At 61.2% G+C, this 15,865-nt stretch overlaps 1 protein-coding gene across 2 annotated transcripts in view; it reads right to left on the reverse strand.

Moving 5' to 3' along the window:
- Positions 1 to 13,514, reverse strand: part of AXIN2 (axin 2) — a 30,426-nt gene extending 16,912 nt beyond the window's left edge. The window contains exons 1-3 of one of the 2 annotated variants that reach the window (XM_051825874.2): positions 13,195 to 13,514; positions 9,641 to 10,583; positions 2,592 to 2,732 (exon numbers count right to left, since the gene is read on the reverse strand). In XM_051825874.2, coding sequence (XP_051681834.1) covers positions 2,592 to 2,732; positions 9,641 to 10,455 — 956 coding nt within the window. In that variant the 5' untranslated portion in view covers positions 10,456 to 10,583; positions 13,195 to 13,514. Of the gene's footprint in view, positions 1 to 2,591; positions 2,733 to 9,640; positions 10,584 to 12,659; positions 12,800 to 13,194 lie in introns of those variants that run through there. The other variant, XM_051825873.2, reaches the window with a different exon arrangement.
- Positions 13,515 to 15,865: the final 2,351 nt, after the last annotated feature.

A 15,865-nucleotide genomic window follows, 5' to 3' on the forward strand; every position in this document is an offset into this window, starting at 1 on the left:
CACACCTGGGGATCCCCATGCCTGGCACCTGTGACGCCCAGGAACCTCTGGGTGCGGACATGCCCCTGTCTGATGGGCTCTGGAGACCCGAACAGCCCCCAAGAGGGTGAGCTGGTGCAGCGCCCCGCCCCCAGGCCTAAACGTGCCCAGGTGGGCACACCTGAGACGATCAAGGCCACACTGCAGGAGGGACTTACAACAGCTGGAGGTTCTGTCACCAGGGGCCCAAAGGGCTCTCCTGCGTCCCCAGCTGAGGATTTGCCCTCTGCTGTCTCCCTATCAAAGTGGGCTCCCCACTGGTGGTGAGCCCCCCCACCTTGCCATCCAGAATAGGTGACCAGCCAGGGTGGCCTCCCCAGGGGCCCTTAGTGGCTTCCTTCCCTGGCAGGTCCACAGAGCGCTTGAGCCAAAGGGGGAAGGTAGGAAAGTTTTGAAGCCACCTCACAGTAAAGCTGAGATGGTTTTTCCCTCTGGGAAGGGACGAAGAGGAGCATAGATGGGGAGGCTTGGGGGGAGAACTTGGAGGAGAACCCCTCCTCCAACCAGGTTTGTTTGTTTGTTTGTTTTAAAGGGGCCTGATCACTAATAAAGAGTGAAAGGAGCCCCAGGTAGCTCGGAGGTCTCATGGCCAATGGGTGCTGTTAACCTTTCTCTGTGCATTCGGGGAAGGCACAGTGGACAAAGGGCAGGGGCCCCCGTCTGGGAGCTGCTCCACCGGAACGGCCAGCGACAGGGGCACTGGGCCTCACTTCCTGAGCTGCAAGTCACCGGGAACGGCCTACCTCTCTGGACTGGGTCTTGCGAGGCTCAAACAAACAAGCCCAGGGACTACACCCAAGTTATCTCATCATGTACCCAGAATAACACCTCCATGATGGGGACTGAAATGCAGCCAAGGGCCAGGACGCCAGCCAAAAATAGTCTCGAAGAAATCTAAACAGAAGCCCTACAGTCTTAAGTAAACTATATTTGACTTAGGAGATTCACTCAAGCCTTCATTCAACTCCAACTTACTATGATTTTTCACAACACCAAGATTCCCATATAATCCCCCAATTAATAAAGGCTGAAGGAGCGTTAACTTGCTTGCAAGCACACAGAGGCTAACAAATGCCAGCAGGCAGAACAACAAAGGCGAAAATTATTTTAAGAGGGGGGCGTGATGTGTATAAGCAGAGCCAGCCCTCTACGGCCTCAGAGCCTACGTTGCAGTGCTATGTCATGGCGTGAGATCAGCTCTTGACGTTAATTTGGAGAAAACCCTATTTGAAGAATTATGTTCGTCAAACGACAATTCGGTCAACGTGGAAAACCCATTTCACTTCTGCACATGGCATTAAAAGATGGCGTACCTTACTCAGTTTTCACAAATGGCAAAATGCCATTCTTTTATTAAAATGGAACCTTCCCACCTTAAGAATCTCTCTGCCTTTAGTGACAAGGGAATTCGCAGTAATACAATAAAAGCCACCAGGAAAATCAATATTAAAGAGTCTCGCAGTAACCTCATCAACTTTCCCTCCAGTTGGTCCCATGCCACAGGCCAACCAACAGGACACTGGCCAACAGAAGCCAGATAGCTTCAAACGAACTGGAAGAATAGATGGTCTAGTTTTAGGAAGCTAAAAGGGACCAACTCTAAATAAGTATGCCAGAGCTTACACAGCTCAATGGGCCTGCCTTTCAAATGATTCCTTTAGTAGGCAAAATTCTGACTCCAAAACATTTGCTGAAAAGCCCCGGAAGTCCATTTCTGGAATAACGATTCTCAACTGGGTGCTGGGCGAGAAGCCTTGGGTGGGGGGCTGCACCCATGTGCGGGCTCCACCTGGGCTTCCCGAATCAAAACCTGAGGTTGGCAGGGGATGGAGATCCCGGTCCACGACCACTACACACACACTTATGAGACAGGAGACTCTGGGAGGATCGCAGGGGTCACCCCAGCTTGACCTCAAGTCACCTAAAACTCAAAGCATGACCTCGCCCCCAAGGTCTGCTGAACTCAAAGCCATCCTGTGTGCAAAAGAGCCAGGATGAGACTCGGCTTTGCAGAGAGCCCCCACCCAGGAGCCCCAGCATCTGACCCAGGGCAGGCACTCCACCCACACTTGCTGAGTTGAACCCTGTCCGCTTAAACCCATCCACCACGCCTACTGAAACACACACACAGGGAGCCCTTCAGAGATTTCCAACCTTCTGCCCTACTTTCAACTCTTCCCCCCACCAAAATGGCTGTCTGAACACAACCCATCTGGTGCCATGCTCTCTCCCACCTCTCGTTCTACAGAGGGGGGACCTGGTTCAAGCCCAGCCAAGATGTCTGCCCTCAACTCAAGCAATCACTAGATACTCATCTTGACTTTCCACCATACTTTGGTTTCCTTCTGTTGAAGCATCAGCCCAACTTGGGGTCCTCGCAGGGGGTCTAGAGCAGGAGACCAAGCAGGTGGCCCTCCGCCATACCCCTGTCCCACCAAGGAGACACGCATGCACACGCGGGATTTGCAGGGCCAGGCGAGGGCACCCAACGGCACTGCCCAGCCCGGTGCACGCTGCCAGCCACGTCCGGGAAGTGGCTACTGGGCACTTACACGCTGCTGTCTGTCATGGACATGGAGTCATCAGTCAGGGCGTCGCTGGATATCTCGCTGTCATTGGCGCTGGTGGCTGGCGCGAAGACGTAGCCGGAACCCACGTGGTAGGGATTCACAGGATCGTTCCCCTTGAAAGACCTTGGGAGAAGAACAGTCACATCCGATCACCGTCCAGGAGACCAGGCGACCCCAGGACGACCGAGGCGCAATCCCGCCATTCTGCTGCCAGCCAGCGCCAACCCGCTGCCTAGGCAGGGCCGGCTGCTCACCTGGGTGACAAAACAGGGGCCGCAAGAAGCGAGGGCTGGGAGAGAGTGGCTCCCCGCCAGGGCCAAGGCAGGCTCGGCCCTCTGTGCCCCCAGAGGCAGGCCTGAGCCCTCGGAGGGCAGCCCGGGCCCTCCTCCCCACCCTCATGTCTAGGTCTGTCCTTGACGAACACACTTTCAGGACCCCAATGCATCTTAAGCACCCACACTTCCTGCCTGAGGGGTCCGTCAGCCTCAGCAGAGATGCAAACGACTCGAGGCCTGCTGTGGCCTTCTCTCTGTGACCCTGGGCCCATGGCGAGATGGGACAGAAAATTCCTGTTCGGCACTCACGTCCCACCTGCGAGCTGGACTTCCCTCTGCTGTGCCCCCCCCCCCCCCCCGCCAGGGCTTCCTTCCCGTGGGCATGGCTAAGGCCGGCAGGACTGAAATGAGCAGCACAGCTGTTTCAAAGGCAGGCCCAGGCCCCTCCTCCTGGGGTCTCCAGCCCTTTTGTCTCGGCGGCCTCTGGGTCCCCATTTCCCTCTCTTGATCTCCTCCCTGAACAACCCCTGCGCCTGTGTCCTGCTGGGCCACATTCCTCTTGTGTCACCAGCCAGGGACTTAAGTAGGGGGGAGGAGGAGCCAGGCCAGTGGGCTGCTGGGACCTGAAGTCGCAGGAGGCTTGGTTACAAAGACCCTGGCACCCTCCGCGGGGCCGCCGCCTCTAAGTCAGCAACGAAGAATCAATCAGAGGAGCGGGGAAGGCTCAGACAAGAGGACAAATTCTTCCGGGCCACAGCAGCTGGCCTACACAGATAGCTTTGGGGTTAAGATGAAAGGGACCCAGGAGCAGTGGGCAGCCATCTGCGTGTGCGCACGGAGCACCCACTCACTCGCCATGTGGCCAGCCCGCACTGTGCCGAACTCCGGGTGTCTGCGGCCCCAGACTCTGGCCCTCTGGCCTTCTGGCCCCCAGGCCCCACGGGGAGGAGCTCGTCACCACAATGAGTGGTGTGAGGGAGGGACACACAGTGTCATCTCATTCAATCCCCACAGCCACTTGGGGGAGGGGGCGGAGCGCTGCGCTGTGCCCATTTTACAGATGGAGGTCCTTGGTGGTCCCACGTCCAGCAGCCAGCCCAGGATCACGACAGCTGGAACCGGAGGGCTTGCACCCACATCACCTGCCTCTCACTCAGCCTCTCTTTCTGCCTCCTGACACAGACCAGGCACCACACTAAAGAGATCCTCCAGAGAGGCAGGCAGGCAGGCAGGAGTGACCCAGGATGGGTGACCCCGAGGAGGGAGGGGACAGCGCCCCGGGACAAGGTGGAGCCTGATGGAGGAGCTGGCCCCCAGGACCGTGGAGAGTCAGCTTAGGGAGGCAGTCGGGCCAAGGCCCAGCGAAGAGAAGGTAGGTCCTCCGCCCGTGGCCAGAGTGTCTGAACGGACCGCAGCAGGGGCTGGGAGGAGGCGTTCCCAGCAGCATATGGAGGCCCAGGGATGCCACTAGGTGGCAGAAAGAGGGGACAGCGTGGGCAGGAGGCCCAAGGGGAAGCCGCTGTCACAGTCTGAGGGTCTCCCAGGGGACAGTGGGGAAGAAAATGAGAAGCGTCTCCATGTTTAGGGAGTGGACAATCTGGCCGGAGTCACAAAACACGCAAGGTTCTAATCAGAGCCATAAGGTTTCTGAGCCAGAATGAACCTTAGAAATGCTGTCACCCCACCCCCACCCCCCCAACCCAGCTTACACAGGCTCCAGGAAGCCTGGGGCTGCCACTGGCTGCATGCTGAGCCCCCCACTCCACAGGGACAGGGTCTGTGTTATTGTGACTGTGGACCCTACCCCCCCATACCAACAGCACTGGCACACAGAAGATGTTCCATGAGTCCCTGCTACCCATAATCCTCACATGCACCTAAGCAGGCAACCGAGCCCCCCCAAGCAGGCCTGGTGCTGGTCAGAGGCCACCAGGCCAGAGGTGGGCACAGCACCTAGGACCTGGCTTCTGCCCCGCTGCGCCAGGCCACAGCAAAAGTCCATGCATGAGAAACGTAGTGTGGTGACTGGGACCAGAAGGTGCAAACCAGGAGCCCGGCACGCGGCCCAGTCAACCCTTTCCACCAAGCGTGTCCGCCCTTGGACACCCTGGCCCTCTTCTACCTGCACAGGACAGGAAGTGTCACTGCCCCCCAGGACTGTTTGGTGACGATTAAATGAGAACAGTAAGAACTTCCATGCCTGCTTCTCGTCCCTGTCACCCCCCAATCTGGAATTCCCAAACACCAAAGCTGCGGAGGAGGAGAGCCAAGCACAGCCCTGCCCGTCCTGGAGCAGAGAGGGTTGTGGGGTGGTGGTGGTGACTCAGTAGAGACAGCTGCCCACCATCCCTAGTACAGGTGGAGCCAGAGGCCATGGGCTTCCAAAGTCAGGCAGAAGAAGAAAGGATGTCTAAATGGTCACAGCCCGTCCAGGGAGTGGGCGGTGGCTGCTCACACCCTGGCCCAAAGTCCCCAGCCTCAGGGGCCGGCCAGCCTCCCTGAATGTGGGGGCTCGCCTGGGAGATGGGCACCTGTGCTCAGGGGAGATCACGGCCATACTCCAAAACCGCTCCTCCGCCCTCCTGTTCCTTCCATAGCACTCACCAGCACTGCCCTAGGGAGCTGCTGTGTCCACTGGCTGAGCACCTGTCCTGCTCCACCACACCGTAAGCCCTGTCCCCCTCCCACCGAAAGCAGCCGGTGGCACCTGCCAAGGGCTCGGAACCTGGGGAACCTCTGTAAAGGTTCCGGGTCCACCAGATGGGTTTGCTGACAAGTCTTAAAAGAGGCGTAGGACGCGATCAAACGACCTGAACCCTGTCTGCCCCCTGTCTTGCTGTCTTGGTGGCCTTGCCACAGCAGCCTTGTCTCAGGGGGTAAGAGAGGCTGTGGCCTCGGCGGCGAGAAAATGACCCAACGGCGATTCCTTCCCCTCCAACGGGAGCGCCACCTGACTCAGACCACGTGGGCCCCACACGGCTCCGCGCTCACTGCTGCGCGCCCGGCTCCCAACACACACTCACTCCCTTCCTTCCAAAACAGAGGACTTCGGTGCGGCCAGCCACTTAAAACACAGAATGGCCGACTCAGGGGACTGCAAGGAGACCCTTGGATTTTCCTGCCATCATTAACAAAACGGGCAGGAGGAGGAGGCAGGCTCCCGTGGCAAGGGACAGAAAGTCAATTTTTGAAGAACCCAGAACTTTGTCAGAGGCACCACATAATTTTAAGAAAACGGATTAGGGCTGTTTTCTTGTGATTACTTTAAAAAAAAAAAAAAAAAAAACGGGGGTGGGGGGAGACGCAGCTCAACTATGCCGCGGTAATTACACCCAGATGCTTGGTTTCCTCAGGGCTGTGCAGCTCCACTGCTACGAGGACTTGCAGCCCCAGCTCCTCCAGGGAGCGCAAGCCAGCGGTGCAGACCATGCACTGGGCGGGCACCCACGGGCCCACGATGCAACAGCAGCCCGCGAAGGGCTTTCAGCGGTCAGGTGCCAGGGGCTCCTGGGACCCCGAGGGAAGTCTGCTGCTGTCCGTTTCCATCTCCTAGCTCCCTGAGGGGCTGCAGTGGCAGCCCATGGCAAAGGCCTCCTATAGGGAGCGACAGAGGCAGCCTTGGGGGGCCGGAGGAGCCTCCCCCTCACCATCGATGCAACTTAAAAAGTACTGCTGGGGGCTGTGCACTGTGTGGTTTTTGGACAGTTCACGCCAGGGGTCACTCCCCGGAGGCCACGCCCTCGGCCACAAGCATTTTGCAAGGCAAGATCAAGGGGGCTCAGCGAGGGGCCCAGGACCGCTGTGGCGCTGGGCGACTCCCCCCAGTGCCTGCCAGCACAGCGCCCCCTCCACGGGGCGCTCACCCTCTAACTGTGGCCTCTTGCTCCCGGCATATCTTTCCTATGGCATCATTTTCTTTGATAACTGAAGCCAAGCGTGATTCCAATGGCTTCGCACAAAAATGGGCGTCATCAGCGAGTTCTTTCAGGCAACTGGAGTCCGGGGAGCCAGCTCGGGCCATCTGCTGCGCCCGTCTTATTTGAAGGGGCCCCAGTGGGAGGCAGGCGAGAACTGCTTTGTGAACTGGGCTGCAGTTCTCTGCCCGGGGCGGAGGGAGTGCCTCCGCCCACACACACCCCCTCCTTGGGGCACACACCTCGCCCTCTGTGTGTGTGTCACACGTGCGCCCACCAGCAGCAACCTTTGGCACACTTATTTATAGAGACCATCAAAAGCCCAGGCCCTCCCACGCAACCGCTCACAAACCAGGGCCCTTCCCCACGAGGATAAGTCCTGCTCTTCCATCCCAACTATTTATACCACACCTGACACCGACTCAGTAAGGACACAAACAAGTCGCAAAAAAGCCAGCACTGGCTGCCGGGGACTCCTTAGCCGCTGACCGAGGGAGGGGCAGGCAGCGTGCCTTGGGTTTTATTTCATTCATTTTCACTCATTCAGAGAGTCCAGGTACTCGGCGCGTGGGCGAGTGTATGGGGGACGGAAGGGGAGGGACTTCAACCCCAGGAAGAGCCCACTGGAGCCCCAACTTGCAAGAACTAGCTGCAAGTCCCATGAGACACGGGCTAGCGCCCAGGACTCACTCTTTGAAAGCGACACATCCTACCCCGGTTGCCCTTTTCCCATCGGAAATTATCATCGTTATTAATTAATTATACTGATTATAACACTCTACACGTGTCCAAAACATGGCCCTTTCACACAGGCGTGCCTGATTACTGTTGTAATCCTAAGAGCAGCTCTGTGACACAGACGGATGGAAAGGTGCCCGCCCATTTCACAGATGGGCCCATGGGGCTCACAAAGGCTTCCATCCAGGGTAGTAAGCGGTGCACAGGGCTGAAGCCCAGGCCCTTCCCATGACGCATGACACCTCCCGATACACCTGAGGATCCTGCGTGGTAAAATGAAATCAGACCGCTTGGCTTTGTCTACGTCAAGACAGGCAGTCCAGGTGAAATGCTTCATTTCAACCCAACAGAGACAGCGCACTGGAATCCACTTCAGCAACCCTCCAGACCCAGGGGAAAGCTGTCATGCGTATATCGATGCCCACAGTTCACAACCAAGGATCCCAGAAGCTTCGCAACAGGGAGCATCCCAGAGGAAGCCTCTGGCAGGGACAGGCGGCAAAGCCAGGGCCAGGTCTCCAACTCCCACCCACAAGCAGAGTAGCTTTCTGCAAAACCACACACTGTGCTATTTCCAAAGGTGACACTCCAGGGCCAGGCCCTGGCAGACACACAGGCCCCACTGTCAGGAGGCCCCTGGAGAAGTGGCCTCACCACAGGCCTTAAGTAGTCTCCGCTCCGGCTGCCAAGCTGAGGCAAGGAGGCCAGCGCCAGAGGTTTACCCAAGTGCTCCCACAATGGGGCCGGTAGGCAGGGGCAGGTGCCCAGCCAGGGACTGCCCTGCTGCAGAGGCCAGCTCAGAATCTGCCTCCCCAACGACACGAATTCATAAGCTGAGAGGCGCCGACACCAATCCCTTATGCGATCCTCTGCTTTGCTGAAGCCAGCTTGCATCCATTTAGGTGTAGACCCCACGTCTGAGTGTGGGGAAAACGGGCTCCCAAGGTTGTTTGAGCGCCCCCTGGTGGCTGGAGAGCGAGTCCGTCTCTCCTCCAGGGCATCAACTCTCCCTCACCCCAAACCACGCCAGGTGGGCTCAGACCTGGCCACCCTAATCCGCTCAGGATCAACAAGCCCAGGGTGCGCCCCCTCCTCCCGAGGCTGCACACCGCAGGCCACACCCTACAAGACACAGGGAAGTACACCTCCAAGGGTGGCTGGCAGGTCCCAAGTCACTAACACAGGGAAATCCACAGAGTTCTCCAGGTTAGCCAGGAGATAGCAATGCCGCCCCGCCCCCTGCCCTGCCTGTCACCAGCAGCAACCTACAATTAAGAGGCTCATTCACTCTTCCAATACTTGGCAGTGGGGAGAAGGAGAGACACAGAAAAACTCACTCTAACAGGAGGTCTGAAGCTGCTTCCTGGTCCAGGCTCTGAAGCTTGGCCACTCTGTAAAGGACTGTGCCACAGAAAGACAAAGTGCTCCAGGGCCCTAGCGCTCCCCGGCCAGGCAACGGAGGTCACGGCCCTGCACTTGCACGTGTCTAAAAGCTGGAGTCCCGTTCCAGCCGACAGCGCTTCCTGCCGCTTCAAGATCTGAGTCCACACACAGACAAACCACCAGCTCGGCTGTGAAGCCTCTTATCTGGACGCCCAGGTTCCAAGGATCCCCCCTGACCCTGCAGTGGGCTCGCCCACCGTGTCTGGTGCTGTGCCTCCTCCGCAGCCCAGCCGCCTCCCTGGCCCCTGTCTGTCCCACTGGCTACTGACTCGTGGTGAGATGACCCCTGCCCGAACCGGTGCTCACTGGATCTGGTGACTCGGACGCATCAAAAGCTGCTGTCCCCTCTCTCTCTTTCTCAATCCCCCCTCCCCTTCTAAGACGCTAGCCCGGGATAATAAGTAACCCACATTAATGAACACTGCTTGTCACTGTTTGAAGTTAGCCCTGGAAGACTGCATCACCCTCCTCCACCCCCCTCAGACAACAAAAAGCAAGATCAAAGCGTCCATGGGCAGCGGTGCTGGCTCTTAACAGACCTCTGCGAACCCCAGCAACACATCCGTCCATCCGTCCATCCATCCGCACTGCCTAACTTGAAACATCTGTAAGGTCCAGGCACCCCCCCAGCCCCCAGCCCCCAGCCCCCGCCCGCTCTTACCTGTACCCACTGTCAGCTGTTTCTGTGGACCTCACACTGGCCGTGGCCCTCAGCGTCTTGCTGGACAAGCCGACGACCGTGGGGGCGAGCTTGCACTTGAAGTCGGCACAAGTCCACTCCTCCTCTTCGTTCAAGGTGGGGAGGTAGCCACACAAGACCTTGAGGCTGCCCAGGCCCCCGTGACTCACGTACGCCGGGTTCTCTCCCCCACTCCTCACATACTCGAGGTATATGTCGGAAGTCAGGAACACCTGGTAGGCGTTCCCTTCCATCACCGACTGGATCTCTGTCTGCGCCTGGTCGAACATGATGGAGTCGATCTGCTGCTTCTTGATGCCGTCCCGGATGTAGGTCTTGGTGGCAGGTCTCAGCTGCTTGGACACGATGCTGTTGTTTTCAATGTACCTCTTGTAGATGGCTTTGGCTACTCGCAAAGTTTTGGTATCTTTCAGGTTCATCTGCCTGAACCCGTTGCAGGCAAACCAGAAGTCCAAGGTATCCACACATTTCTCCCTCTCCAGGAAGGTCCGGAAGAGGTAAGCCCCGTCCTGATCCCCCAACAAGCAGTGCAAGGACTTGGTCCACCTGGTCAGGGGGGAGTCCGGGGACGCCCGCCCCTCGGGCTCCCCCAGGCCGTCTTCGTTCCGCCTGGCGTTGGACGACACAGGCATGGGCTTGGTGACGTGGCCCTTGCCCACCCCGAGCTGGCACGGAGGGGTCTCCCCTTCTTCCCCGGGAACAGGGGGCCGTGGCGCATCCTCCCGGAAGCTGCTGCTAGGATCCGGGAGGCAGGTCACCAGCACAGCACTGCTCATGGCGATGGGCGCGCTGCTTGCCGAGTTTGGGATTTTTTTCTTCTTCCAGGTCCTCTCAGCGATCGGCGTGGGGTGTGTGTGTGTGTGTGTGTGTCTCAAGTCAGCAGGGGCTCATCTCAGCGTCCTCTCTGGAAAGAAAAGGAAGGGGGAGGTGGGGGAGAGAGAAAAGGGTATTGATCTAATCAAAACCAGATCTACCCAACATCAAAGCCAGAAAGTAAACAGGCTTTTCAACTCCTCAAATTCAAATCAAGCCAGCCAGCTATCTGCGAGGGCGCTCATCTGAAGTATCAGACGCGAAATCTGAGCTCCCTGCACACTTCTCAGGGTGGGGAAGTTGAGGTGGGAGCAAGGGCGGGGGGCGGCAGGGGGACGCGGGAGGTGGGAGGCACCATCTGCCCCCCAAACCCGCGCGGCCGACGCGGGCGCAGAGCAGTGCCGCGCGCGCCCTCCCCTCCCCTTCCCTCTCCTCCCCTCCCCCGACAGCATCTACTCCAAGGAGGCGCGCTCCGGACGCCGGGCTGCGTGCAGGTGAAACCAATTTCGGCAAATTTCCCCCACTCGGCTCCGCACAGATAACTCGAGCGCCAACGCGCCCTTCCCCGGCATCTGGTTCCCATTCCCCCCCACCCCCACCCCCTCCCTCTGCGCTTCCCCCTTCCCACTCCTTAAAAATTCATTAGGTCCTCGCCCGAAAGGAACCCGCCCAGCAAAGGCGCGATGGGCTCCAGGGCTCCCGGACGCGGCGTGCACCCCCCCCAACAGCGCGCCCCCAGTCCAGATGCAAACGGTTCTTGCACACACCCTCCACACCCCCGCGCCAAGAATCCTGCTCGGTCTACACCTCGGTCTCCCTTGCTACCCCAAATCAGAAACCAACTCATTCGGTGGAGACTTTGATCTTCAAACTTTGCAAGAGCGCCCAGAAGCCTCGGGACCCGCCGCCCCCGTCTCCACAACCCACCCCCTGGAGCCGCGAGCCTTACAAAACCGGATCAGAAGCCGTCTCACGCTACCTACTGCCTGTGCCAAGAATCCCAAACTCAACTGATCCCGAGCCTGTCTCTTTTTTTCCAAAAGAAAAAAAGTCTTGCCTGGCCAATAAACAAGCCGCTCTCCCTGGCACAAGGATCAAACTAAGGAGGGGTGTGGGCGGGCCAAGGGGCCGGGCGCGACCCCGGGAGAGGAGCCGGGGACCCCGGGTCTGGGCTGGGTGCTCGGTGTCCCCGCCCCGGGCCTCAGGCTGCCGGGCTGGGCAACGCGGCCCCGCGGAGCGGCGGGGCTGCGGGTAGCGCCGCGCACCCGGGCAGCGCTACGCACCCGGCGCGGGGGAGGTGGGGCGGCCCCGTTACCTGGAAGACGAAGGCCGCCGCGGCCGGGCTCTCATCTCCTCCGAGCCCCTCCGGTCCGGCACCCCCGGCCCCAATCCAACTCAACGCCGCCAGAGCAGACCACAGGGGGCGGGGGCCGGAGCCCCCCGGGATGCGCGAGCAGCGCCCCTGGCCCGGGCGGGCGGGGGCTCGGTCCCCGGCGCCGGCGCTCGCAGAGGCGCCCGCAGAAGCAGCACGGAACGCGGCAGCCTCGAGAAATGGCGACGCGCGCCAAAGGGGCCGGGGCGGCCAGGGGCGCGGGGCCCGGGCGAGGAGGTGGACGCGGGGGACGCGAGCGCCCGGGCTCGAGCCGGTCCTGCGCGCAGACTGAGCCTCCGCCGGCACTCTGGGCCCCTTAGCGCGGACCCGCGGCCGGGAGGGGAGAAGGGGAGGGGGCAGAGAGGTAGGAGGGGAGAGGGGCGGGGAGGGGGCGGGGGGAGGGCAGGCGGGGGGCGCCGCCACCCTTTCATCCACCTCCCAGAGGCACTCCCGCGCACACTCACCCCGACTCCAGCCGCGCCAATGCCAGCAACGCGACCCCTGGAGGGGGGGAGCTGCCCCCTCTCCGCCCCCGCCGCCACTTGGAGAAGTCTCCCCGCCCGGCCCCCCCTACTACCACCACCACCACCACCACCACCACCTCGACCCCCAGGCGGGCGCAGGAGGCGCGGGGGCGGCCCGGCCCAGACCCCCGGAGCGCTGGGCGCCGAGCCCGCGGCTCCCCTCCGTGCCTGCCCGGAGCGCGCCCCGAAATAGCCGGCCTGCCAACTTCAAAGCGCCGCCCGGCACATCAAAGCGCGCGGGCCGCCCGGCCGCCCCGGCCCCGGCACTCACCACGGATCCGCGCGCGCGCTCCGCGGCGAGACCCCGCAGGCGCCCCGGGCAGGGCCCCGGCCCCGGGCCCCGGATCGGCTCGCAGCGGCAGCCCCAGGCCCCCCCGGGCCGGCCCGGGCGTCGGGGAACATGGGGAGACGCGCGGCGGGGGTGGGGTGGGGGGGAGAGAGAGGGTGCGGGGAAGCAAGATCCCGGGATCAGAGCGAGATCCGCCCGCCGGGGAGGGGAGCGCGAGCCCCGCCGCCCCTTTTATGCAAAAGACCCGAGCGGGCCTCCGCCCCCGCCGCGGCCGCCCCCGGCCCCTCCGGCCCCCGCCCGGCCCGGCTTTCAACACAGGTCCCGTCTCCAGCAGTCACCCGGCGCACCAAATGTCCTCCGGGCGCTTCCAACAAAAACTGCGCTGTGGATTTAACTGTGCACTTCAAAGGCGCGAGCCGAGCGCACGGTCCTGAAAGGGAGGTAGGCGCCGGCCGCGCCCCGCGCCGCCCCCCGCGCCCCCGCCGCCTCTCCGCGGGGCGCCCCGGCCCGCACCCACCTCTCGGCCCGGCCTCGGCGCGCCCGGGCCCCCGCTCGCGCCCCGCGCCCACGCCGCGGCCCGGCGCGCCCTCGCCCCCAGCCCACGGAGGGGGGCTTCCTTTGAAGCGGCCGGGCTGGGGGGCCCGGGCCTGCACCCCCACCGTCTACAGCAGGGCTTTCGGCGGGGGAGGCGGGCGCCTCGGCCGCCGGGCAGCCGCGAGAGCCATCGCTACGCGGGGTTATTTTTATTTCCCGGCTCTCGGTTGTTACCGAGTTGCCAGGACCTTATCAAAGCGCAGCCGGCTCCAGCCGACTCCCCCGGGCCGGGCTCGCGGAGCCAGTGATCCCGCCGCGCCAATCGCCGCGGCGCTCGGCGGGCCCGCGCCTCCCGCCTTAAAGGGACAGCGCCCCGCGGCCGCCCCGACCCGCCCCCGCCGCGCGCTCGGCTCCGGTCTTAACCCTTCCGCGGCCTCCTCCGCCCCCGCCCGGCCGCGCGGCCGCCCTGGGGGGCGTTCTCGGCCGGATTCTCTGGCCTCTGGGCTCTGGCCTGCTCCCCTGCCTGCCCTGGCCCTCCCGGGCTCTGGAATGCAACAGTTCCTGGTAGCATTCTGGCCATGGCAAAACTGCGAGGAAGCAGATTTTTTTTTGCTTTTTGCTTTTTTTTTCTTTTCTTTTTTATCATCAAACACTTTTCTACCCTTAGTCAAGCCTCCCTGGGAATTTGGGCTTGGAGGACTTTGCCAAGGGAGTTGCAGGCCTGGCCTCGACTGGCCGAGCGCCACGGGGCGTGCGCGAGGCCGGCGAGGCCGGCACGTGCGCGCTGGTGCGCGGCTGTCTGAGCTCCGGTGCATAAGGGCCGCGGTTTGCGGCCGTGGATGTGTGAGGACGGGTCCCTGGGCGCTGGAGACGCTCCCTTCCACCGAATTGCAAAGCATGCCTGCACCCCCCGGAGATGGCCCGGACCGCCGAGCAAGCCCTCCTTGCGCACGCGTGGACCGCATGGACCGGCCCCAGGAACCAGGCACATGCCTGCCTCGCTGCCAGGGGCCCCAGCCTCCCATATGTTCCATATTAAACAGACATGGAATGTCATTTTCTGCTCCACACGCGGTTTTCATATATTGCAAACTCCTCACCCCGCTGTCACCTTTGAATTCCACCCCACATTCTCCCCAAAATGTTTCTAAGGCACAACCTTGTCTTTTCCTTTAAAAGAAGAAAATACGATGTCACGGGCCCAGGGCATCACTTATTTGTTCCTGTCGCTGTGGAACCTCCCCCTTGGGATGCGCGAATCCACCTTTGTTCCTCTTACACAGCCCAAACACGTGCACCAAAGAGAGAGAGAGAGAGAGGGCCAAGAAGCAAAAGGCGGAACTGTTGGAGGCTTTGGCCCTCCACCTCGGCTCGCTTTTCCTCTATTTACTTTCTCCTTGAACTCTATGGATCCGAAAGTGCTTTGCACGCAGAGAAGGCATATGGTTGGAACTTCAGATGTGACTGTCTAGGTGCCCATAGGACCGTCCGCCATCCCGGCTGCGTCAGTCTCCCGGGAGGGGAGGCGGTGGAATCCATACTGCCCGACTCTGCAGCTCCTGGACGCAGGGCAGGAGGCACCACCCTCTCCAAGGCCCACCTCTCTGTGTGTTCATGGTGGGCACCCCTGCCAGGCGCCCCGTCCTGGGCCGCCAGCCTGGTCCAAAGCTTGCAGACTGGGTTATGAACTGCCACCCCCTGGCGGTAAATTGGGGAGGCCCTATGTTTCATCTGTGCCTTGGGACAACTGCTAGGTGGGGGGCTTGTGGACTCTGACAGCCTGGCCCCCCAGGACCCCTGCAAGGCGAGTGGCCTGCATCTCAGCAGCCAGCTCTGAGCGGATGTGCAGGACCCAGGGCCACCAGCGATGCCAGGAACAAAACTGTCCCCGCGGTTCCTGGGAGTCTTTAGGCCACAAAGAGTGTTATTACTGGGACAAAAGTGAAGACGGAGGGGGCCGAACTGCCACAGAAGCCTCTACAGTATCAACAGCGGTTGGGACACACACACACACACACACACACACACACGCACCATGGGGGAGGGGAGATGGAAAAATCAAAACATCCAAAATCAAAATAAACAGTGTTCAGAAAGAGGAGGCTTTCACAGAGGAAGCGGAAGTTCAGTCTTCACGGGTGGCTTTCCGCCCCTCCCGTGGTCCCTGCTGACCCTGCGCTGGCCCCAGCCAGCCTCACGGTCGCAGCTCCTCAGGCCCAGAGGACTGGTGTTCAGGGCTACGGTGGTAGGAAGGGAGGCCGGTGGGGCCTGCTTCGGTTTGGACCTTTTCAGGTACCTTGGACCCTTTCAGCTACCTCTCTTGGGAGCCTGGTTTCTAGGGCAGGTGCTCCGCTCACCTTAGGCCTGCGATGCCCACCCCCCCCCATCACTGCCATCTCCCCTCTGCCCCGTCCCCGCCCCCGCCCTCTGCTTCATATCTGTTGGGACATTTCCTACCCAGCCAGAGGCTGGCTGCGCGCGGAGAAGTCCGAAGCCTGTTCCGGCCTCTGGGTGGCTGACGAGCTGTCGGGACTCTTTCGGGGGTGACTCCCAAGCCCTTTGCTGGTACCCGGCCCCTTGCTCCAGGTAGCAGTTTTCCATTTTCCCTGTCTCCCTGGCAGAGGCGCGGTCATGTGACTTGTTGTAATCCTGCA

The sequence above is a fragment of the Oryctolagus cuniculus genome, chromosome 17, assembly GCF_964237555.1.
Source record: "Oryctolagus cuniculus chromosome 17, mOryCun1.1, whole genome shotgun sequence".
Classification (NCBI taxonomy): domain Eukaryota; kingdom Metazoa; phylum Chordata; class Mammalia; order Lagomorpha; family Leporidae; genus Oryctolagus; species Oryctolagus cuniculus.